The 25,585-nt window shown below is 46.6% G+C and overlaps 1 protein-coding gene across 1 annotated transcript in view; it reads right to left on the bottom strand.

Annotated features, from left to right (window-relative positions):
* The window catches only part of jing (AE binding protein 2 jing), a 155,500-nt gene extending 146,698 nt beyond the window's left edge, over nucleotides 1–8,802 (bottom strand). The window contains exon 1 of the mRNA XM_084584553.1: nucleotides 8,428–8,802. Coding sequence (XP_084440679.1) covers nucleotides 8,428–8,774 — 347 coding nt within the window. The 5' untranslated portion in view covers nucleotides 8,775–8,802. The remainder of the gene's footprint in view (nucleotides 1–8,427) is intronic.
* Between the last annotated feature and the right edge of the window lie 16,783 nt (nucleotides 8,803–25,585).

Genomic DNA, 25,585 nt, shown 5'->3' with positions numbered 1-25,585 from the left:
GAACAGACGGGCAGTGCTTTTAAGTGCTAAAATAAAAAAAAAGTAAAGAAAAAGTGGCTGAGTTCGTTGAAAGCTTCCGCGTTGCCCGCCGTGGCGTGAAGAATAAAAATGAGTATTAGTTGAGGACCAAAAGGAGAGAAGCGAAACCTGGGGGGAAAGAAAACCTAACCACACGTTGCAAAAGAAGAAAGGGAGGCAGCCAAACCGGAAAGGAAACTAGCGGCTACCGCGACAAGGCGCCGGCTCTCAGCAACTTACCTTCCTAACTATCGTCGCTCCACGGTCTCAAGGCAGTTCCCACTCGCAATTCGTCGCAACGGGCAGTAACGCAGCACGACACGGCACGCAACGAAACAAAAACATACGCGGAAGTGCGGTGCCTGCAACACGTACGCGCGCCGACATGACTCAAAGCCACCACTGCGCCCGCGGCACGAAACATAGAAGGGTACTGAGACAGACACGAAAGAAACGACACAATGTATGGTATGACATGGTATGGTAGGCTGTGGCATGATGTGGTACGGAACGGTACGGTATGGTACGAAGTGGTGTAGTATCCAAAGAAAACTTCGTGTAATGTAACACAATCACAATCCTCTAATAAACACATTAAAACATAACGAATCTTAAACATCAGCAGACAGAAATCAATTTCAAGAAACACCGCGCGAGACCAATCGCAGTAACACTACACCGATACAGGTTTCTTTGTCTTTTTCGTAGCATCGCGGAAAGAACACTGTTGCAGCACTTTTTGTAGTTCTCGCACATTCGGGCATTATTGACAACAGTGGCAGGCGCGGTGGCTGACATTTCGCACTCTACGTCAAACAAGGACTGCATGCCGTCGCTCTCGAAACTGTCGAAAGCTCGCTACAAAGAGCTGCGCCCGACGGAGTGAGTTGAAGCTCTCCCTCGCTGCACGACGTTGCCAAACTTTTGCGGTTGGAATCCATTAGTCGTTGAGAGAAGGTTGTGGAAATCCGACCAGAACCTAGGGCCACTTTGCGGAAGTTGCAGATCGTGGTGCCACCTGCTGCGCTGAGCAGACAACTGTCGCCGAAGCTCCCAAGCCTAACAAAGCTTTCGCTTCATCCGAAATTAGCAAGTTTAAACCACAGCAATTTATTTTAACAGATGCTTTGGATAGTCCAACTGAACTTCACAAGCTTAATTTGGTTTTTCTCACGGGGTTCGGCGCCTCGAAGCAACTCTCGGGCTATGAGAGACACCGTAGAGGAGGGCTCCAGAAATTTCGACCACCTGGGGTTCTTAACATGAAACTGACATGCATCCAACTGACAAGCGTCGTGAAAATCCGCCATCGCCCCGATTATGTCCTGGTCGACGGACTGGATTTAGAAGGAGTGGAACTGCGCTGTTTCCCAGAACGAAAGATACAAACCATATTGTCTATAGGCGCTTGTTAATATGCTAATGAAAGTCAAGCGCTACCGGCGAATAATTCGATGCTATAAGATTTGAGTTTCAGGAATACATCGATTACGACACCACCGGTGCGACTGTACTAGAATCTCATGCTCCACAACTGCGACCCTGTCACGCCTAGCAATAAACAGCCCTTCAATGCCTAGAAAGCGTGAATTAGCAAACTGAAAAATGTACCTTCACACAGAGAGCACACAAGGAAAAGAATGTGAGGGGTCTCACGAGCGGGAATATATCGAGAGAGCTTAATAGATGTATCGATATCAACTCACTAAGCGGTTTTGTCGAATGTATTAAGCAGGCACGAAGTGCGGACAAGGAAGTTTCTATTCGAGAACAAAAGACTTTTGCTGTCAGCTGGAACTAGCATCACTGCGATCCAAAAGCGTTCCTTGGCCTCACGTGAGCGGTCCGTGGCAAATCATGGAAGGGTCCCAACTGGGCCAACACCAAGTTTTTTTTCCGGTTGGTTCCTGCCGTTAACAGGCGAAGAAAAGGTGCAGGAAGCAAATAAATTGGAGGCGGCGAAAAAAAAAAAAGAGAAAAACATGCGACGAGTGGGCGTGTAAAATTAATGAGCAGCAGCTCCTTTTTCTTTTTTCGCGCCACTATATGGTCCGTATCAGGTTAGTGCCGTTAATATTTATGAGCTAAGGATGGCCTAACTTGGCACGTCCTAACGTACTATACCCCTAGTTCTGAAGCTGGGTACCATGATACACGCAGAAAAGGCAAATTTCCTGTCGACGAGAATATATTTTTAGACCGAGCAATGAAAGCTAGAAACCAAGTGACGAACATCACACCCAGTGACCGAATTTCCAACGGCAAGCGCAATTTTAAGAGAGGGAAAAAAAAAAAAAAGACAGACTGAAAGAGCGACCGAACATTGAGGGAATGTCTGGAGAAAATAATAACAAAAAGTAACCGACAGGCGCACGACATGAAGCAAACAGGAGAGGAAACCACTGTTCCGTCACAATGCAAAGACATCAAACAGGCCTCAATACCTCATCGTGCGTGTCGTGAGCTTATGTTTAGTAAAGCTAACTCGCCAGTGATGATGATTATGATGATGACGACGACGACGACGACGTCATCAGTCGAAATGGCCCATACTTACGACAGGGGATTGGCCACAGTGGAAGTGCCGCGTGAGACGGGCCCACATTCAGTTCGTTTTCTTTTTTTTTTTATTCTTGCACGTTAACTTGTACACAAATACAGAAAAGTGTTGGTTGGTTGGTTTGTGGGGTTTTACGTCCCAAAGCGACCCTGGCCATGAGAGACGCCGTAGTGGAGGACTCCGGAATTTTCGACCACCTGGGGTTCTTTAACGTGCACTGACATCGCACAGCGCACGGGCGACTTGCTTTTCGCCTCCACCGAAAAGCGGCTGCCGAGGCCGGGATTCGATCCCGCGTCCTTGGGCGCAGTGGTTGAGCGCCGTAATCACTGCGCCACCCCGGCGGGGTACAGAAAAGTGTTGCTACCACCCTCTACAAACGACTGCCGCCTTTTGTTGTGAATCCCCCTTGCCGGCAGAAACCATCTCGCACTGCTATCACAGTTACTTCGTAAAGAGGCAACCTATTGAAGTCATGCTGGCGGCAAACTGAAATAGGCCTGCATTGACGGATAGCAGCATTTTTAACGACAACGCTTCCACAAAAAATGACCTACGAAAGGGTAACAAATGAAATACCGGTGCCTTCATTTCAACCGATTTCGAAAGTACAATGTGACTGCACTTAAAAGCAGTTATTACGACGTTCTCGTCAAAAGTCTGAACTGCGCGGCGGATAAATAAATGAAAAATTTTCAACAACTCAACAAAGAATGACCCTTGTGCCACGACACAAAAAAAAATCAAAGCACGCTGAAAAACCTGCAGAACAGATTTTCGCTTTCAAGAATAGTGGATTGTCAGGAAGAAAATGCTGAGGGAAAAAAAGCAAGACGTTAATTAAAGATGCAAAACATCTGCACTGGTCCCAATAGTTCCCTTAGCATCCGTCCCCGCGTGCCTACGAAGCCACGCTACCCTTCCAATCAAGCCAACGGCCAAAAACGTGAGAGTGAGTGCGCGAGGGGGGAGAGGAAGCTCACTGACAGGCACCACTTGTCGAGAAGAAATTATCCGCCGCGCGCTGCCACCACCACACCCCGGAGAAAGTGAAACGACTGCTTTTGAGGAGGAGTGGAGGGGACAACAGAGCCTCCAAGAAAGAAAGAAAGAAAGAAAGAGAGAGAGAGAGAGAACGAGCTTTTCGCTTGTCCGAAACGTCACTCAGGCAGCAAGCGGCAAGCTCATCAAAAACTCCACTGGCCAGGCCCGGTGCAAACGAAGGGCGATGGTCGGGCACTTTAACTCGAAGGTCACCCCCCTCCCCTCACACGACCCTGAAGGAGAAGACATCCCGCCTTGGCCAGTGTGCCAACCTCTGTCCCACTCCTTGTCCCCCACCCCGTTCACAATAGTCGAAGAACAACTTTCCGGGGCCATTGTACGGGGGACCGTCAGCCAAGGTAGAATACCTTCCGAGAAGCCGAGCACACTGAAAACTTGAAAACCCCTGCCTTACCCGGATTTTTTTTTTTTTTTTTTCTGATGGGAAGAAAGCGAAGGAGGAAAGCGAAGGGGGGGGGGGGGGGGGGGGGGAATCTTGGAAGATGACCTACCCACTTGGAAATGCGGAGGCCATGTGCACATCTCTCACTACACGCGCGGTTCACATTTTCAACGTGCCAGCCAGTATTCAGTACAAATCCGATGTGTTTCAGAGTACGAAGCTCTCCGAGTTGTACTTTTTGCATCTTAGATGTTCAGCTAGAACTTCACCACATCGAAGCTGTAATGCGTGCGTAGTACGTTCCAGCGATACGCAAGGGACATGGCGTGCGGTTTAGTCGCAACTACACTATCCTAATCGGGACATTTGTTAGTTTGGGCTGTATAAAACAAATTGCCTTGCAGGTGCGAATTCCAAAATGAGCCTAATTTCAAACAGTCATCTGTTACAGCTGCTTAATCGGCGCTCAAAGGAGAGCGCCGGCTACCGGCCGCGACTCACTAAGTGCAGAATTTTGTTTCGGGATTTTATTTTTTTTTCATCTGCCAACGATTCGAAACTGTGCTCAGCAAGTTCGGTGATTGACTGAATGGAAATTTTATTAATTCGTGAAAATCCTGGTAGCCTTGAGTGATGGTCCGCCTATTCCGGCAGCCCATTGGCCTGCGCAGTAGCGTGGACCCTGCGAACCAGTCCTGGTTGCTGGTCGGAGTCCTCGCTGTGCAGAATGGCCTCCCGGCCACTGCTCCAGACTGGGATTGGCAAGTTTCTAGATAGCGGGATTGAATTGGCATGCCTACACCACGTTTCGAAGGACCGTAGCTAAATCTCCACTGTGTGGGCACTGAGGAGTTCCAATGATTAGAGTTAAATCGGTGTGAGGAGAGAGCCTGTTTGTAGATAGCGGAGGGTGTGTTCTTCCGATTTGTTTGGCGTTTCGAGAGGTATGGGGTATGTCTTTCTAGCCTATGTGATCTGTGATATGTTCCTCTGCCTCGTCATCTAAGGGGGAAGCCCGGTGTAGTCACCACGTGAGCGCATGACTTCGGCGCTACTCTATTGTCAACTATTAGCAAAACGAAAACGCAACGGATGAAAGCCTGCAACGTCCCTTTCCTAGGTAAGTGGATATATGGTGTCTAACATCGCAAAGACATCGGCTGTGAGGAACGGCGCAGAGGACTTCAATTAATTTCGACCACCCGGGGTTCTTTAACCTGCACTGACATCGCACAGTACATGGGCGCACTTTCCTTTTATCGTCATGAAACACAGACTCGCGTGCTCTGCGGCGGGGTGAGTGTCCGGAAAGCAATCGTGAAAGCAGGTATTTTAACGTACCATATATTCGAGTCCTAGCACCAACTAAACAGACCGTACCGAAGATTGTGCTGCCGCGTGTATTCGACAGTAACTGGTGTTGCGTTACAAATCAACATGGGTTAAGCAACTCGGCAGCGAAGGGCTCCTGACAAAATTCGCAACGAAATCGAATTCTTCATCAGACACTTTATTCTCAAAACGCAGGAAATCTCAATAAAGCGGCATATATTTTTCTCTTGTTCAGACAGCCGAGAGAATAAATAGTGCCTTTTTATTCGTTTGCTAGCTTCAATAATAGGTAGTAAGGTACAACTAAGTTAGTATAGGTGAGTACAGGTAACATGCAACTGCTGTATACTTTCCTCTTGAGCGATACCGGTAAGCTGCTAGTCATAATCTGCGAGTGCTTGCCAAATGCACTCCATCCCAATCTTATTCTTCTTGTTATTTCCTTTTCACGGTCGGGATCTGCGGTTACTACCTGTCCTAAGTAGACATATTCGCCTACTACTTCCAGGAGCTGAAACGTGAAGGCTAACCAAGAGGGTTCTACGTAAGTTGAGGTCAATTCAGAGGGCTATGGAACGAAAGATGGTAGTGGTAACATTAAGAGATAGGAAGCGTGCAGAGAGGGTCAGAGAAATAAGTTACTGACATTCTAGTGGAAATCAAGAAAAAATGGGCATGGGCAGGACATGTTGTGCGAAGAGAGGATAACCGATGGTAGCTTAGGGTAACAAACTGGATTCCAAGGGAAGGAAAGCGTAGCAGGGGCCGGCAGAAAGCTGGTGGGCGGATGAGGTTAAGAAGTTCGCAGGGGTCAAGTGGATGCAACTAGCACAGAACCGGGTTAATTGGAGAAATATAGGAGAGGCCTTCGTCCTGCAGTGGGGATAGTCAGGCTGATGATGATGATGAAGTTGGGGATAATTTCATAGCGCAAGCATCAGCGCGGAAGCGTGTATTAATATGCACCAAATAATGCCAAGCCTCTAACCTCAAGACGTGCGGTCCGCTGTTAGCCATACTCAGTGGTGGAAAATATTATTCGTGTAAAGGCACAGGAACAGAGGCAAAGAAGAAAAATATGCATGATGACGCAGAACATTGGTCGCCATTTCTGTTAAGCACATGACACTATACAGCTGGCAACGGCATGCCAGGCCACGTGTTTGAAAACGCTGTTTATGCCTCGTCGTGACCTTCAAAAAAAAGAGGTTCGTCCTTATCTAACTTAACTCGATAACAGGCAGAACTGAAAAATACCGCTTTTAACCAGTGTTGACACTGTGACTCGCCGTTCGGTTTAAATATCCAACCCATTACATAGATTAATGTAGAAAGTTATATAAACGCGGTCGGTGTCCGTCAAAATAGCAACAGTCACTGAACATCGGCGTAACTCTGACGCAGCAACACATGAAGTGATCGGAGCAATCGACCGGGCTAAAGTTCAAGCATGTCGACGACACTGACAAATCATGCGAAAACCGATTAAGATAGCGGTTATGAATATGAATGATAAGAGTCAGACAACTAACCACGCTTCACGTGCCTCTCACTTCGACACAACAAGCTGTCTCCTTGAACTCTTTGCGCAAAACAAACTTAACGTAAGCTTGTTAAGAACATCGACACACTTTCGGGTTTACATTTTATCTTCTTTCACTTAAACTTCGCGCTCACACACACACACACACACACACACACACACACACACACACACACACACACACACACACACACACACACACACACACACACACACACACACACACACACACACACACACACACACACACACACACACACACACACACACACACACAAGTGAGAATTTCTTGCTTACGGCAAACTACGTAAGGAACTGGAAAACAGACCAATGCTAGCATCAGTTCCAAACCTGACGTGACCCCTTCCTTGCTTTTAGATGTGCAAACGAAACGAAAAAGCGGGGCAACCAATATCCGTTCCAGAGACAATCTGCCTAGTAAATGACCTATGACCGAAGATGAAGCGCAAGCTGTGAGAAAGCCAAGTTTTCAGAGCATCGGATCATGGCTTTAACAACGGCACGTCCAGATTGTCTTCAAGCTTCAAACTTTCCTTTTCAACATTCCAAATGATACACTACAAATTCGATCGACAAGTCCACTTGCCTAGCGATTAAATAATAAAAAATAAATAAATTCCCTAGGTTAATGAAAAGAAAGCGTCGCGAGTTACCATGTCTTAAAGGCAGTGAAGCACGCCAGCATGCCACATGTAACGACAATAGCTCTGTGCCTAGCGCTTTGTTAAGAGTGGGCCTGAAACTTGACTCCATCAACCCCATCAAACGTCATCGGTCACAGAGTCACTAGAAAGACAAAAAAAAAAAAAAAAAAAGCAAGGAATTCCCAGTCTTTCCGGATACGATTGCACAACCAAAGACACTGCCGCCGACTGGACGCATCCAGAGAGAGGAACCTTAGACGCCTGCATAATGTTCTCTCTCCTAGATGGACGATAACGTGTTATTGACCCGGTTACCTCGAAGCAAGTCCCAGGAGCTAGGACGGAGGAAGGCATTGGGAAGAGCACGGCACAAGCCGGAGCAACCTTCTTGCCCCGCGATTTCGCCCCCCTCCCCTCCCCCCCTCGTCTTTTTTTCTTCAGCATCCATTCGGCGTCATCTCCTTGCCTTCCCCCCTTATTTCCGGCTCCCTTCATCGACAACTTCCTCTCCGCCCCCTTCCCACCCCCCCTCCGCTATTCTAAACGCACTTTCTCGCACGCTGTTTCGCCGGAATCAAAACAACGCGCACACTGGATTCACGCAGAGAACACGGAGTCACAAAAATATTTCTGCCAGACCGAAATTGTCGCCTTGCTTCGCGAAACGGATGGAAGGCGAGAGATGCGACGAATCTTCCTTTTAGTTCGATTCGGACTTCTTTCTTTTTTTTTTTTTTCTTGGTGTGGAGAAAAAAAAAAGGGGGCCAGCGAGGGCTCCAGAGAGTTACCCGAAGCCGTGGCGGCCGCCGCTGCTACATCAAACAAAAGAGCGGCCAGGCGTGCAATAGAGACAAATACTGACCTGTCTGTGCTGGCTGCTCGGTCGTACCGGTGGTTCCGGCGCTCGGCGGCGAACTCGGACGGCGGCTGGTACCCGTCTCGGCTCCCAATCAGGCCGAGCGTAGAGCTCGAAGAAGCAATGCCGGAGCCCACCACTTTGTTCACCACGGCTGCGCCGAGCCTCTCGACGAGGCATTTGCCGCCGCTCGCACCGCCACTGGAAGGATTGGAGCGCACGAAGTCGAACTCTGTGCGCTGGTATATCCGTTCGGGTAGCATCATATCGAACAGCAAACTCTTATTGCGCATAGCCGAGTGTTCGGCTAAGACTTCGCTCCGTTCCTCGTCCAAGCATCCGCTGGCCGCCATGTTGGAAGCACACGGGCGCACGCACGGACGGAGGGACTCTCGCCCACTCGCCCCCGCGACCGTGGCGCCGCCGTAAAAATCGGAGAGAGGGTGCAGAGGAGAGAGCGAGAAAACCAGAAAGGCGAGGAGAAAAAGAGATAGAGGAAGAGATGGAGAAAAAAAAAAATGCTTTCACTACTGCCCCGCCTGCGCTGTGATGACGGCTGAAGGAGGAAAGCATAGGGAAAGCCGCGCTTGCGCTGGCGTGGAGGAGAGTAAGTGGCGGAAGGAAAAGCTCCCGGTTCCGGGTGTTACGCAAGAGTATCCCGCGTACAAAGCAGTAGCGCTGACATCGCTAGCGATTGCCTAGGTCACATTTGTGTTTGTTTTCTTTTGCTTTCGTAGATTTCGCAAAGCTCTGGCTGCATTCAGGCGCTCTGGCTTTGTTTTGATTCGTCGCCAGAGGGTTATATTAGAAACAATGCCTCCAATGTCTGGAATCTACGAGAAGCTTATATCTTTTAGACACTGTATGCAGCCTCTGTTCTGTTTGAAATAGCAACACGGTGCAGTTAACCTGATACGAAGCTGTAATCTTTGCTTTATAGAGCAGTGCAGGAAAGGGATATTATTTTCACTGTCACAAGAAACTGAAGGATGCTCGAGATCCATGTCCACACCAAGCGCTTAGCGTACGTCATTTCTCACGCCCTGTGTTTTTAATATATCAAAAAAAAGAAAAGGCATGGTAGCAATATGTTGGGAAAGGTTGAGGGTCGCCAGAGAAAGGGTAGGCAGCGAACGCGATGGTTAAATGGCATCCTCGAGGCGCTGCAGATGAAGTTATGTGATGTTAGGAAGATAGTGAGAGACCGGAAAGCGTGGCGTGACATGGTCCACCGGGGTCACGAAGAGTCGGACACGACTGCACGACTGAACTGAACTGAAGTAATATGATCACAGTATAAGGTCAGTCATCGTCAAGCGGAGGGTAAGGAAATAATTAGACTCGTTAAAGACGCTTTTACGCTTAGTACTTCCATGTGAAATAGCAGGGAGGACTAAAGTCTCATGCGACTCAGTCCCTCTGGTGGCCATATGCTGCACGAAACTAAAGCAATGGGAAAAAAGAAAATAGAGGGAACGTGCGCACTCCTCTCTCATCCCGTTCTTACCCTGTTCGACTGCGCCACTCCGCACTCTCTCGTCGACACTGTTCGGCTTCTCTCCACGCGGTTGGGTGAAATAATAAAGAGAAGAAAAAAACGCAGCTTACAATGCATTACGCTCGTGGACCGCATCACGTGCCGTCGACGTCACGGTGCACGTGATGCAGGCAGCGGAAGTGAGGCCGGCCCGCTCCCAGTCGCGTGGTTGGGGCTGCTTGGGGGCCGTACATTGTCATTCATACGCAACCATGGCTCGTTTTTTCCCACGCTTCTTGTGTATTCTTCGCGCAGACGACGCCCTGACGCTCGCAGACGGCGACGTACGGTCCCGTTGGCATGTCGCCATTTTGTGCTGTCGGCTTGTTGCTTTTAGAAAGTAAAGGAGGAGGAAAGGTGAAGATGGAGAGGGAGGGAGGGGGGGGGGGAGGATCACGGAAGCGGCGAGGCAAGAGAAGCACACATGCGGCAACGTGTTGTATCCACGCTGCTAATTGCAGGCGCACGCCGAGAACGCGACATGTTTTAAACACTGCCTGTGACAGACATTCGCATTTAGGCGCAAATCGCCTGTGCTCTAAGCATTTGACGCTATGCAAAAAGCCTTTGATAGCAGGCGCAGGGAGCTTTCTGAGAAACAGTAGAAGGCCGCCGGGCGTAAATAGATGGGCCCGAGTATTCGAGACGGGAAGATAGAAACGTGTGCATTTGCTTTTGTGAAACCCATTCATCGTACGGGCAAAGATAAACAGACGTTTTCACACAATCGAGGGAATGTTCAAGCAATTACTACCTTTCGTACGGCCACCTGAAGAAAAGAATAAATTACAATGGGAAGCATTTTCCTCATTCTCAGATTTGCAGGAGAGCAAATTACTTCCCGGAGCAGGTGTACAGTATAGGCGAAGAATATATAGCGAGTTCTTGTGTGCGTGTCGATGCGTAAAGGGCTCATGAATAAGCATTTACCATGGTCTAACTCATTACAAGGAAGAAGAAAGCAGCTCAGCGGAATAGACGAATGTGACAGGGGGATTTTGTGTTTCTCTTACGGAGTTCAATATTTGTTTCCCCAGTCTTTGAGCTAAAAACGACTTACTTCTTCATTATGCAAGCAAGCAGAACGGTTTGTATAACGTCATTATCGTGAACGAATTGTGATATGGTTCAACAGATCGTTTTGACATTGGAGCCAAGGCTACAAATCCGGAACACATTGTTTCACCGCAGAATATCGAACCCTTTCGTGAATGCGCCCTCCAACGGCAAATATTTCGTCAGTTTTGATGGGCAAACATTCCGAGAAAGTATAAATTTAAATTGGTTTACAGAAGAAAAAAAAAGGGCGCAGTATTTGTTACACTTTTCTGCGGAAACCTGAACGCGCCGCAAGGGAAGGGAAGGAAGGGAGTGAAAGTTGAAACCGAGAATTAATTCACGTTTACGGAAACAGAAAATGCGTGTATTTGCATTTACGGAAACGGAGACTGGTCATTTGTAACGCCAGGTTTCGAGCGACAAGACACTGACATGGCGACTGGCATCGGAAAAAAACCACCTTTATAGCATTGCGCTCTCTTTTGAACACTTTGTGCCTGACCAGCGTAGCCGGAGCCAGACATGGCAATAATTGAATTACTGTGCAATTACTGTAATTTAATTACCTTTTTGGTAATTTGCAACGTAAATAATTACGTTTTTCGTTTGGTAATTTAGTAATGTAATGTAATGAATTACTTTTGGTAGTAATTTCGCAGCAAAGGTAATTAACTCCTTTCGAAATTACTTTTACTGAAGTGCATCTGGTCGGTTCCGGTTTTTGCTCTTGTCCTGCTTTTGTAATGGCAAGTGCTATAGGAAAGAGGGAAGAAATAGAGAGTGACGGAATTTGGCGGGAAGACGAAAGAATGTGTGGGCTTCGCGTCTGGAGAACAAGCTGTTGTTGTTTTTTTTTTTTTACTAGGTTTACTTAGTTTTTGCATGGATGGAAACTAGAAAGTAATTTCAAAATAATTGAATTACTCAGTAAAAGTAATTGTAATGTCATTTCATTCCTTTTTGGGAGAAGTAATGAGTAACGTAATTTAATTACTTTTCTGCAATTTTCAGCAAAGTAATTAGAAAAGTAATTTAATTCCTTTTCAAAAGTAATTTTTCCATGTGTGGCCGGAGCACATAGCGCCACACGCTAAATGTCGATACACTTAGCGACATGACGCGGCCGCTGCTCGCAGCACATAAGGCTCTCCTATATCGTTACGGTGAAACTTAATGTCCAGAAAGGACCTACAGATTTTCTAACGAACAGAACAGTTGACATCAACATTGCCAATTGTAGACGGAAAGGGGTTCTACTCGGAGCCCGTGGGACCCCACAGGGATCAGTGCTCTCACCCATCATTCTTAACATAGCTATGATTGGCTAACCAAACAAGCTGGTAGAGATAGAGGGGCTCCATCATAGTATCCATCCAGACGATATCGTGCCCTGGAGGAGCCATGGAAGCGATGACTTTATAGAGGAAGCTTTACAGACCGCGGTGCATGCGATAGAAGAATATTTGCACGGTAAGGCACTTCGGTTTCCGCTTAAGAATAAGTGATAGGGGATGGCCAGCATACACTCGTTTAGCATCCTCCCTAACAGCGCGCACTTGATTTCGCGTGATAATTACGCATGGCCGTTACAGTGGGACAGGTTTGATTCATGTGTATTCACAACCCTCCCCTCCTAAAAACCGCCGTATGGCTAAGAACTAGAAGGGTTCAACGAGGAATATAGTTCGACCGGCTAAACGCCGTTTAGCTTTAAATACATGGGAGGAAGACGGGAAGAAAGTCTCCCGAAAATGAAGACACCTGCAGTCTTGATGCACATAATATACAGAGCCGACCAGTTAAGTACATTCTTGACATAATTACGCCATGCCTAACCTATATATACAACACCGCACTTATTACAGCGAATTTCCCTACTGACATGCAGCTAGCCAGGGTAGCCGTGATACATAAAAAAAGGCGATGCGAACAAGTTGGGAAACTGTAGGCCAGTGTCTGTACTTCCGTACTTTTCTAAGGGTTTAGAACAACTGATTCGCATCCGTTTGCAACATTTTCTGCAGAAACATTCCGTAATAACCGGCTGTCAGTATGACTTTACACAAAATAGGTCCACGGAGCATGCGCTACTCGTACAAAAAGAATACATTTTAAAACATTTTGAGTCACAGCTTCTAACTCTCGGTGTTTTTGTTGATTTCAGTAAAGCCTTCGATTGCCTAAATCACGATATTCTTTTTGCAAAACTAGAGAACTATGGCATACGCGGACATGCTCTCAGCCTAATCAAATCGTATCTGAATTCACGGTCTCAGTATGTGGTGATTAATCATTCCTCTTCACAGATTCTAGGAATTTCGAATGGCGTCCCTCAAGGCAGCATTTTAGGGTCACTCCTGTTTAATATATATATAAATGACATCCCTAATATCAGTAACCACGCAAAATACATTGTATATGCAGATGACACCAGCCTATTTTTTTCTTCCAATGACGTACAAAGCTTAGCAGATACCGCGAACCGCACGCTCTTATCGCTTGCCACATGGTCATCAGCCAACTCATTAAAGATAAACAAAGAAAAAACTAAAGCAGTACTCTTCCTTCCTAAAGGAAAACAAGTACTTTACCGCCCCTGGTTATACCTCAATGGCAGTGAAATCGAGTACGTGGACACATTCAAATCATTAGGTGTAACGTTTAGCAGTACGATGGCATGTGATGCCCATGTTAACAATATTGTGTTAACGCTTTCTAGAATTTTCGGAATTACTTCACGTAACAGGCATATTTTACCTATCAAAACTAAAATTACTTTATATTATGCATTTTTTATTCGCACCTTAGCTATTGCCTCCTTGTCTGGGGCCATACAACGGTATCTAATGTCATTAAACTGCAAACATTACAAAAGAAAATGCTTCGCGCGATTGTCAACGGGACGTATGATTCGCCTACTAGACACATTTACCTGCATTATAATATTGTACCTTTCAACAAATTATTTGACTACAGATTTGCATGTCTCTATAAATCAACAATAAAAAAGGGTGATTCATTTTTTTCTGAAATTGTTCCTATTACATGTCGCCACTCATCATACGACATCAGACTGCAGAGTAGGTTTGCATTACCAAAGTGCAGAACTAACTATGGGTTTTGTATGTTGAGATTTATTGTGCCAAAGTTCCTAAATACCCCTTTGAGTGACCAAGTGAATATTATGTCTTTTTCTTCCATTCGTAAAAGCTTTATTCAGTAATCTATGCTACAGTGATGTCAATTGTGTTTGAACGTACTGTGCCACTCTGTGTTATAGCCTCACGGTCTTCTGCGTCTATTATTGCTGCCAGTTATGAGATATGTTCTGTCAACCTTGTTCTGTAGATGCACTTGTATTCATTTTTTTTTTTTTTTTTTTTTTTTTTTACCAGTGGTTGTTCTTGCCTTGTGCCTACTGCTGACTTGTAGGGGTGGTGAGGCCCGTCAAGCGGTGCATAATTCACTGCTTTTTTCTCACCATCCCCAGTTTGCATGTACAAACTGAAATAAAGATTGATTGATTGATTGATTGATTGATTGATTGATTGAGCTTACAGGAGGACAGGAACTGATCGGGGTAGGGGGGGGGGGTGAAGGAGAATAGGGTAGGGAGCAGTACGTGCCTTGAGTCGGCGCCAGTTGGAGGTCTCGGTTATAGGTTAGGGAGGGAGCCACCGACTATCTCGGTAGTAGGTAACTTAAACAGAAGCATACGCGAAGGCTGCTCTTAAATCGGAAAAAAGTTCACTTTTCCGCAAAGCAATAGGGCGACTTCGGGATTCTGGACTCCAGCTCTCAGAGCATTTCTTTCCTCCACCGGAATCCTATCTCTACCACGAATCGAACCTCCGTCCCTCGGATCCCCTGCCAAGAGCTTTAGCCAACTGCGCCACGCCTGCGATCCTGAAACGCACATCCTTTTTTTTTTCTTTATTGCCGACTTCGACATTCAAAACAAGACGATGAACAATAAAACGTGCCAGCACACTTTCGCGTGACACGGCGGGTTAAAACATTTATCAGTTTTACCAAACTGTCAAGCACATGAATCCATTGTGGTTGCTCGGGGAGTGTCATATGCACTTCCCTGAACCGCACAACGCTGTCATAATTCTCGATGTCTACCGGCATAGTATTTTCATGGTGAGGCACTTCTAACTGACCTTGATTTAAGAGCCCAAAATGCGCATATTAATGTTGCAAAGGGTGCCAAAATAGCGCGCATCAGAGCGAGTATTTGTGGCTCAGGTATGGCCCGAGTTCACGCTTATCCCCAAACCCATTAGCACGGCTACCGAGAAACTCATGCAACTGGGAATACATAACACGCTAGAAGAAATCACCGAAGCACACCTCACGGCGCAGTACGAGCGACTGATCGCAACATCAACCGGAAGACAGGTACTACAAAAGACCGACATACACTAGGTGGGTAGACACTCCCAGGCAGCATCGGTTCCTCGTTCAATACACAAAATACTGGAAGTCGCTCCACTACCTAAAAACATGCACCCGGAGTTTTACCCGGCAGCGTCGGGTAGCAAGAACCCAATCACTAGAGAAACACTATTGCAATATACCACAAATGACGTATGTCGACGCGGCAAAATATGGGAAAAGAGAGCATATGCCCTGGCGCTAGTCGATCACACGTATCACTCACAAAATTCAGTAACATTAAACGAAGCATGCACCCCACAGGAGGCAGAAGGGCAGCTGTATAGCTCTGCTGATTGTCAGGACGAACTCCAAATTCATCTTTAGAGACTCGAAAACCGCCATTCGAAATTTCGCAAAAGGTAGAATAGATCAACCGGCAGCCGCAATTTTGAAGGCTTTTGATAACTCTAAAAATGCACGTTCGATCAAAATTTTGTGGGTCTCCGGATGTGTTGAACGGATGATGATGGGCTGATGAGTTATGTGAGACTCTGGGCACGGCACTTTCTGGTGTCAAGTCCCCCTTCCCATCTGACAACGGTAGCGGAGGGTACTAAACCCAGACAGTGCCAGAGACTCACGACTCACCTACAACGACATAACCACTAGAGAGACTCTTCTACCCTCTACCTTCCCATATTCCTTACGAAGCCACACCAAACCCCATGGAGACTCCAAGCTCGTTTCCCTCACCAGCATTACTGGCCCTGTTCTCCCCATCCCAATACCAACCCGAATGTACCCTGTGTGGGGCCCTGAGGGCTACCTTCGAGCATATCATGATCACATGTAAAGAATTACAACCACCAGCCCATTGTGGTCTCACATACCAAGAGGGTTGGGAGATCGCCGTCTACAGCTCAGATTCGGCTTCACAGAGGAGGCTGGCTGGTCGAATGAACAGGAGCAGCCGCTGTCGACACGGCCTGCCGGCCGCCTGCCGGCCCAGCCCTCGTGAAACTCTTCTTGTCGACTCAATAATTTTTTTCGTCACCACCAATACAGTGCCTTAAGGGAAGGGAGGAAGGTGGGAGTGAAAGCGGAGAGAGAGAAAGAGGTGCCTTACTGGAGGGCTATAGGGAGTAATTTCGACCACGTGGGAATCTTTATTGCGCACTGACATCGCACAGCACATGAACGGCCTGCTGATGCCCATGATCCACTGTCGAACAATGTACAGCCTTGTTAAACGATGCAAGCTATCGTAACAAAGCTTTCGCTCGTGTAAATATAGGTTCGAGCTATGCTTAATCCCCTACCACATTTTACAGAGGGTTCCCAGCATCCGCTGTTCATCCGCCCATTAAGCACAGGTACCCTGCCCCCCTTTCGACTTTCGATCAAGTCGTCATCTGGGAGCCTCCTGGTTCCGCATTCCGGAAATGCTCGGGTAGCATAAAAGCAAAAAAAAAAAAAAAAAAAAAAAAAACACCGGAAAAACGACGTCGCCATGTTGACAAGGCAGGGGAGAGAAACTCTTCGGAGATGGATTGTAAGGCGAGGAGAATGGCGAAGTTGATTGATCGCAAGAGCTGCCACTCCTCTGTTAATGTCTTCAAAAATACTTGCGACCGCATGTTCTAGAATGCCTCGCAACCATCGGTGTAGAGCAGATTTTCGACCTTGGGGTGTTTAATGGCCCTTCGACTCTTTGGTTGTACGCCTGAGTATCCCCTGCGGGACTATCCTATGAGCACATTCCTTGCCACGTCAAAGTATAATCCTGATGCATCTTGCGATAAATTCCGAGTCTCTGCAATTCTCAATTTACTCGGGCTCAAAAAAAAAAAAAAAAGAAGGAGGGGGGGGGGGGGGTACCGCTTTCCATCGATTATTTTCGGCGAAAGTTATTATATGAAGGGCCAGCGGTGGCGCTGTATACATATTCCGTGGTGGTTGGCGACGGTCTCATTTCCAGCACCAGGGAAGTTGTAGGAAGCTGAAGATCTACTGAATAATGTCAAATTTGTGAAATATTGATAATTAGGAATCTGATGACTTAAAGCTGACACAGTTCAATTATGGCAGATATCTTGCTGGTGAGAAAAGCGACGGCTATCTCTACCAAGTCGAATTGCATGCGAAGAAAGAGACTTTGAGTGCTCGGTCTGGATTGGGCAATAAATGGATTAGGGCCTGTGTAATGAGAACTGCGTCCTGAATTCTCTGCCGTTTGCTATAGACCCCAGTATAGCGCTCCGTGTATAAAATGCATATTTTAAACTGAGAAAAAAAAAAAAAAAGAACTACGCGTAGAGCGGATCCTCCCTTAATATGTGACACTCGAAGAGTTAGGGACGCACGAAAGCAACAATTTTCTTATGGCGTCCGCATACCGGAGTATACGGGGTTCGAACCCGACCGTCAGCGGCTGCGTTTCGATGACACCCAAAAGAGCTGACACTCTAGAAGCTACTAAAGAGCAGCCACTTCACACGGTTTCGCATTTCTGCAAAGCAGATCTCTGCAATGCTCTGAAAGTTTTTGTTAAATTCAGCCTTTATTTTCGAAGCAAATTAACACTATAATATGACCGCTCATTTTAAGCAACTCGCCTGCACATTTTTCTCGTCGTAAATCACAAACGTTTTCAATCTCTCTGGGCAGACATACTTTGGAAAGATTTTTTGCTCCCGATATCTGGTTCCCTGCTGTCCTTGGATGTATAGATGGGACCTGTGTTGAGACAAGGTGCCTGGACAGCAAGATATCATCTACATATTGCAAAGACAGTATGTCACGATATGACAAAACAGACAGTATGCCAACCGTCATGACAAAACATCATTCAACGTGCAAGCTATATGCGACAGTGACCGCAAATTTAATTGCATGTGTTCCTTGGTCACATAGGGAAGTCACATGATCGTAAAGCATCAGACGCTCATTTATATTGGAGGACTGTAAGGAAATATCATACACTGGGTGATGCAGCGTACCCCATCAGGGAATATTTGCTAACTCGATCCTTAAAGATACTAGGAAATCTTACGCCTGAGCAGAGAAATTACAACCTCATGCAGAGCCAGACACATATGTCCGTATTGAGAATGTTTTTAGTTTATTGAAAGGCCGGGTTAGACAACTTCTGTACCTCGAGTTCCACACAGTAACGAAGGCAACATTGTTTATACTCGCATGCTGCGGGCTGCACAATTTGTGCATTCAAGCAGGTGACATAGAAATTGACGACAGTGGGATCATAAAGAGAGTGAAGTTCTGCTCTGAGTAAACGCTGGAGACAGACAGCTCGAAGAGAGAGATAGAGAGAGAGACAGAGAAAGAGAGAGAGAGAGAGAGAGAGAGAGAGAGAGAGAGATGTTGCTGCGGCAATTAGGGAAGCGGAAACGAAAAAGGTTACAAAACATCTATTTTCACAGCTGTAACATAATCATGTGCAATAAAATTCACCCAGTTCCTGTGCCTGCGTGTGCCTGTTTGTTTTCAGGCATTGCAACTCTATTGTTTTCAGGCAATGATAGAGCTATAATGAAGTAACCAGTCATGAGGATTGACAAGGTCTAACACACACACACACACACACACACACACACACACACACACACACACACACACACACACACACACACACACACACACACACACACACACACACACACACACACACACACACACACACACACACACACACACACACACACACACACACACACACACACACACACACACACACACACACACACACACACACACACACACACACACACACACACACACACACACACACACACACACACACACACACACACACACACACACGCGCGCACGCACGCACGCACACGCGCGCACGCACGCACACGCACACGCACACACACACACACACACACACACACACACACACACACACACACACACACACACACACACACACACACACACACACACACACACACACACACACACACACACACACACACACACACACACACACACACACACACACACACACACACACACACACACACACACAAGAGAGATATATGAAAACAGCGCTCTTCTGGCACTATGGGCTCCAGAGCTCCTCTACCGTAGGCTCATTTCGTGGAAATTGTCGCAGCACTTCCAGCTTTTCTTTGTGACGTCGCTCTTAACGCTCTTTTTTAGCTTCATGGATTTTCCACATCATTTCCGGTATGATTAGTTTTGTTCGCTTTGCTGGAGCTGTTTCACTGGGCTTTTCTGTATGATTTTTTAACCCCCCACCCCTCTCCCCCCGCAAAAGCTTAGGTTCAATTCTGTCGTCTACAGATTTAATTTTGGTCATTTCATAATCGATTGGCCGGATTTCCGTAGGCTCAAAATTGCAAATAAAGCTCTGTTTTTTTTTTTTTTATGCCTTCCGATCTTCTTTCTTTAACAAATTTAAATCGATTCTAGCACTGTTTCTTAATTTAGGAGTGGGCAGCCTCTTCTTGAATGCCAGTCGTAGTTGCACCCCATATTATCTTCTCGAATTTCTTCAGAGGGCCTTTTTGGCTTAAATATCCACTGTATTTGTCCAGAAGAATTCTGGTTCTTTCATCACTCCATTCGATCGAAGTCAGTGATACCTTTCAGTTTTGGTCACTTTTTCTGTTGTCGTCTCCAAATGAGAGAAAAAAAAAAAAAGAATGACACAGATCAACCAATGTTTGCAAGCAGTCCATGGTTAACAAATATTCATGCAAGCATTCATTCGCGTGAAACAATGAAGAACTCATAAAAGAAGTCTACTGTCGTTCAAACATTTCAAAAGCGCATTTGCGTTTCGAAAGGAAAGTACATTTCTACGATGTGTATTTCATAACGAACCAAATTTCTGCTGGCTGAGTCATTCTATAAGGGTTTTTAATCTACCCTGTTGGCGACAGTTTGTTGTCTACTAAAAACAATCAGTTCAGTATTTGCTAGGGTAGAAGACAAGGCGGTTCTCGCAATCATCCAGGGCTCTGCGATTGTACTGGGAACTCCAGCGTCCCCTAAGTTCCCGGAGTCATTAGTATCGTCGCTGAACTACGCTACTAACGCATGCAGCTTTTGCGGATCTGTAAAGTATCAATAGCCAACGTTTAGAATTATTTTGCTCGCTAGTGTAAGCGCTATTTCAAACCGCTTGTAGCGGATACCGGACTTTGCTATTATACTTCATTTTCTCCTGAGACATTGGTGATAATATCCATTGAAGCTCAGGGAAAAAAAAAAAAAAAAAGAAAGCAGTAAGAGTATACACTTTAGAGCGGTTAGAACAGCCACCCCAGGAGACAAACATCAAGCTGCTGCAGCCTCTGAAAAGATGGCGCTACCAGCAGACGATCAAATGTTCGCGCTGTACACTTTGCTTGCTCGAAAGAGGTGGCGTTGTATGTTCGCTCCCAGATGGGGTGCCTCGATAGGAGAGCCAGGGAACTATCGAGGTACTCCAGCACCCGGGGAGTGCGATTTGCGATTCCCCGGGAGCTTCTCCTCCTTGCCGGCTCTGCTGCGCCGTGGCAGAGCCGTGGCAGCAGAGAAGGTCTTGGAGTAAGCCTCCTCCGCCAGTGACGGGACGATCTTTTGTACATCCACATTTTGGCTGCGGATTTAGGACTCCCAGGCAATTTGGTAAAGGGAATCAGTCTCTTTAGCTCCCGGAGAATCGGGGCTATGCCAGATTAGATGATTTAGATAAATCCTCGGGTTTCCCGAGTTTGAATACCCCGCGTTAAGTGGCGGTTTGCGTTGTTTGTATGACGCTCCCCAGATGGCACCACCACAGTCGTCACGATTGTTCGTGACATCACGGCCGGGCGCGCGCTCTCCTTCGAGACCGGCCGTGGTGACATCTCGTGGTTCGCGCTCCTCAGTCGTCTTTCGCGCATTTTTCAAATCATGCAAGTAGGGCGCTTCGATGGCATACTCGATGGGCAAGCGTCCAATTCCGACTCGAAACTGGGCGCTCTCTTGTTTAAAATTGTTACGAGTGTAAAGAAGAGGTTCCCATTAATTGGGCAGATCACCGAGAAGGAAGAAGAGAAAGTGATTTTGCGGACTAGCTGACTGCAAGTTAAGCCACCCCTGCTCCGGTCCTGCTCGCTACCAGTGCCCGCTACCAATGCCTGGATCCCCGCTTAACACGAGCATGAAGAAGCTGTGCGTCATTATAGGTGGAACGAGGAAAGTCACGTGGAACAGCGAATGAAAGAGTCGTCGTATTGGAGGGCAGCAAACTAGATTAATTTCGAACTTGAATAGCAGGTTGATGCTAAATGGAAAACGAAATGGTATATGACACCGCCATCAACGCACAAGGAATGGTTGTTTTGCAACTTCGATACGAAATCCAGTGCGTGACTGCTCCGACACCGTTTCTAAGCATAAAATGCATTGAGCTCCCGTTGTCGGCGACCTTGAAGGGACATTGAAAAATTCATTGAATGCACTTTGGAGTGCGGTAAAGCGAAAGCCCTTGCGGTGACTCTTTGCACTCATATGCCGCTATTTTGTCCTCCTTTATTTTTGAATTAATGTTTTCGGTGTTGTCACGCAATGACGAGGTCGCATTTGACGCATTTTGCACAATTTCGACGTCCGTGGCTGCTTTGAAGTCTACATTTTATCAACGCCCTCGGATATTTTGCTGTCTAATTGACTTATTTGGCTCTAATTGATTACCTAACTCTTCACACCAACAAAATTTTGCATACGTATACATTTTTTTCACCCACTAATTCATACAACCATTCTTTTACTCATCAGTCAATTCATTTCTCAACTATGACGGTCCGACACCCTTATGTGGAGGCACAAATCCTGCCCACACTAATGAGCCTTAAAACCTCCCTAAAACCGAGAGCCAATATCCGGGTACCGACGGTCCTTTACCCGGATAACTAAACGTGAACATCCGGGCACCGAACGAGATTTAACGAGACTCGTTCATTCTTCCAGGCTTCCGCACGCTCCCCAAGGATGGCACCATGGTGTCACACACTCGCGTTCAGAAAGCCGCCTGAAACCGGCGGTAGAGACGGCAGCAGCTCGAAGTGTGCTCGGGCATTAATCGGATGCCTTACTCTTTTGCATCGTCTGCTTATGGCGTTTCCTTTAGCAGACGGTTGTATATACGTTCTGGGAGCATCCGAACGAGCTGTATTTCTCCTATATGTTCTTGTAAGGCAAGCGTCTTTTTCTGGGCGACTATATACCATCATAATCAGGCGCCATTGCTGGGCATGAGCACCATCAGAGGTGTTCAAGCCCAGCAATACCGCAGATGAATGCAGGAAGCACGTCTTGCGGAAAGAGATCTCTTTGCGAGTTAAATGCCAGTGCAGAACACTGCTCGTGCCTGTCGACACCGCCATGATTATGCGACCGTTAACGAAGGTGACAAGGCCGCCACGCACATACTTCCATCGGGAGCAGTACTCCCCTGATGGGGCTGGGACAGGTAGGTCACCGCCGCTTGCGGCGGGGGCTAGCCTGCCACAGAATTTTTATCTGTTGTAGGCCGTCATCGTACCCGCCACCGTTTCGGTGGTGGACGACGGCTGTTGTTGCGGCGCACGTCTTTCTCTCCCTCTTCCTTTTCTTTCTTCTCTATTTTCTCTTCTGTCTGCACGAGGTAGCGGAGGTGGCTCAGCTACAGAGCCAGTAGCAGGCCCGTGCATTTCCTTTTCCTTCTTCCTACAGCCACAACAACAACAACAACTGCCTACCTACGACCCTACAATTTCGGGTGAAGGTTTCCAACCGACAAAAAAATTGCTGATGATTCAGCTGCGGCTAAACCTACTGTGCACACTCTTTATTCGCATCCCTCTGCTCGGGCTCCATGCTGCTGCAATGGCCTGGCGCGCTGCGCGCTCCTCTTTAAGTACCAAGTCACAGTATGACGTAAATTATCATGCAACACCGAACCATATAGCCACATCATAGTTCATCGCTTCGACCTCTGACCTTGACCTTTGTCGCCATGGGTTGCGACACCGCTAGTGTTTCGTGGTTTGACCACTGTCTAACTTGAAGCTCATATTTCTGTGCCACGGAGACTGGTTTGCATATCGTATAGTGAAGCCATCGCTTCAAGAACGAGAAACACTGAGTCCGCTTCTTTGTTGGAAGAATTGGAAGAACAGCTGTGGTGAGGTGTGTTGTGCACTAGACCTGTTTCAATATTGTGGCTAGTACCATATACAACCAAGTTACTATGCCTGTAAGCATTTCATGCTTACGTCTACTATTTATTATTAAAAATACCTCTATTGAGGATCATCATCATCATCATCATCATCATCATCATCATCATCATCATCATCATCATCATCAGCCTGATTATACCCACTGCAGGGCGAAGGCCTCTCCCATATTTCTCCACTTAACCCGGTTCTGTGCTAGCTGCATCCACTTGACCCCTGCGAACTTCTTAATCTCATCCGCCCACCTAACTTTCTGCCGCCCCCTGCTACGCTTTCCTTCCCTTGGAACCCAGTTTGTTACCCTCAGCGACCATCGGTTATCCTCTCTTCGCACTACATGTACTGCCCATGTCCATTTTTTCTTCTTAATTTCTACTAGAATGTCGGTAACTTGAGTTATTTCTCTGACCCACTCTGCACGCTTTCTATCTCTTAATGTTACCCCTACCATTTTTCGTTCCATAGCCCTCTGGGTTGTCCTCAACTTAAGTAGAACTCTCTTGGTTAGCCTCCACGTTTCAGCCCCATAGGTGAGTACAGGCAAGATGCAACTGTTGTATACTTTCCTCTTGAGCGATACCGGTAAGCTGCTAGTCATAATCTGCGAGTGCTTGCCAAATGCGCTCCATATCCCAATCTTATTCTTCTTGTTATTTCCTTTTCATGGTCCGGATCTGCGGTTACTACCTGTCCTAAGTAGACATATTCGCCTACTACTTCCAGTATTTCGCTACCTAATGTAAACTGCTGTTCCTTCCCGAGGCTGTTGAACATTACCTTAGTCTTCTGCATATTGATTTTCAAGCCTACCTTTCTACTTTTTCTGTCTAGGTTATCAATCATTATTTGCAATTCATCCCCCGAGTTGCTTAGCAAGGCAATGTCATCAGCAAATCGCAGATTACTGAGGTATTCTCCATCTACCCTTATCCCTAACTGCTCCCATTCCAAGTCTCTGAATACTTCCTCTAAACAAGCTGTGAATAGTACTGGGGAGATTGTGTCTCCTTGCCTAACACCTTTCTTTATGGGAATTTTGTTGGTTTCTTTATGTAGAACTATGGTTGCTGTGCAGCCACTATATATATCTTCCAGCACTTTCACTATACGGCTCGTCTACCCCCTGATTTCGCAATGCCTGCATCACCGCCGAGGTTTCAACTGAGTCAAATGCTTTTTCGTAATCAATGAATGCTATGTATAAGGGCTGGTTATATTCCGAGCATTTTTCTATCACCTGATTCATGGTATGGATATGATCGATAGTAGAGTACCGTTTCCGAAACCCTGCTTGATCCTTTGCTTGATTGCAGTCTAAGGTTGTCCTGATTCTATTAGCGATTACCTTAGTAAATACCTTATACGTAACAGACAGTAAGCTGATGGGTCTGTAATTTTTAAGGTCCTTAGAGTCCCCTTTCTTGTGAATGAGGATAATGTTTGCAATCTTCCATGCTTCCGGTACCGTCGATGACACCAGGCACTGCGTATACAGGGTGGCCAGTTTTTCTAGCACGATATCCCCCCCGTCCTTCAGCAAATCTGTAGTTATCTGATCCTCTCCAGCTGATTTCCCCCTTTTCATAGTTTCTAGTGCTTTCTTGACCTCGTCCTTCGTCACTGGTGGAACGTCTGACTGTTTTTCCCTACCGCCAATCTCATTACGGTCCTGACTACTTTGGCTGCTGTAGAGATCTGTATAGAACTCCTCGGCTACTTTGACTATCTCGTCCATATTAGTGATGACGTTGCCCGCCTTGTCCCTTATCGCATACATCTGGTTTTTGCCTATGCCCAATTTCTTCTTTACCGCTTTAAGGCTTCCCCCGTTCTTTACAGCATGCTCAATTTTCTCCATGTTATACTTCCTTATATCGGCCACCTTGCGCTTATTGATTAGCTTTGATATCTCGGCCAATTCGATCTGGTCTGTTGGATTGGAAGCTTT

Source organism: Amblyomma maculatum, chromosome 11, assembly GCF_055883805.1.
Source record: "Amblyomma maculatum isolate TAMU_Amacu chromosome 11, ASM5588380v1, whole genome shotgun sequence".
Taxonomy (NCBI): Eukaryota; Metazoa; Arthropoda; class Arachnida; order Ixodida; family Ixodidae; genus Amblyomma; species Amblyomma maculatum.
Note: the sequence above shows the minus strand (reverse complement) of the source record. Positions and strands in the feature narration are given on the sequence as shown.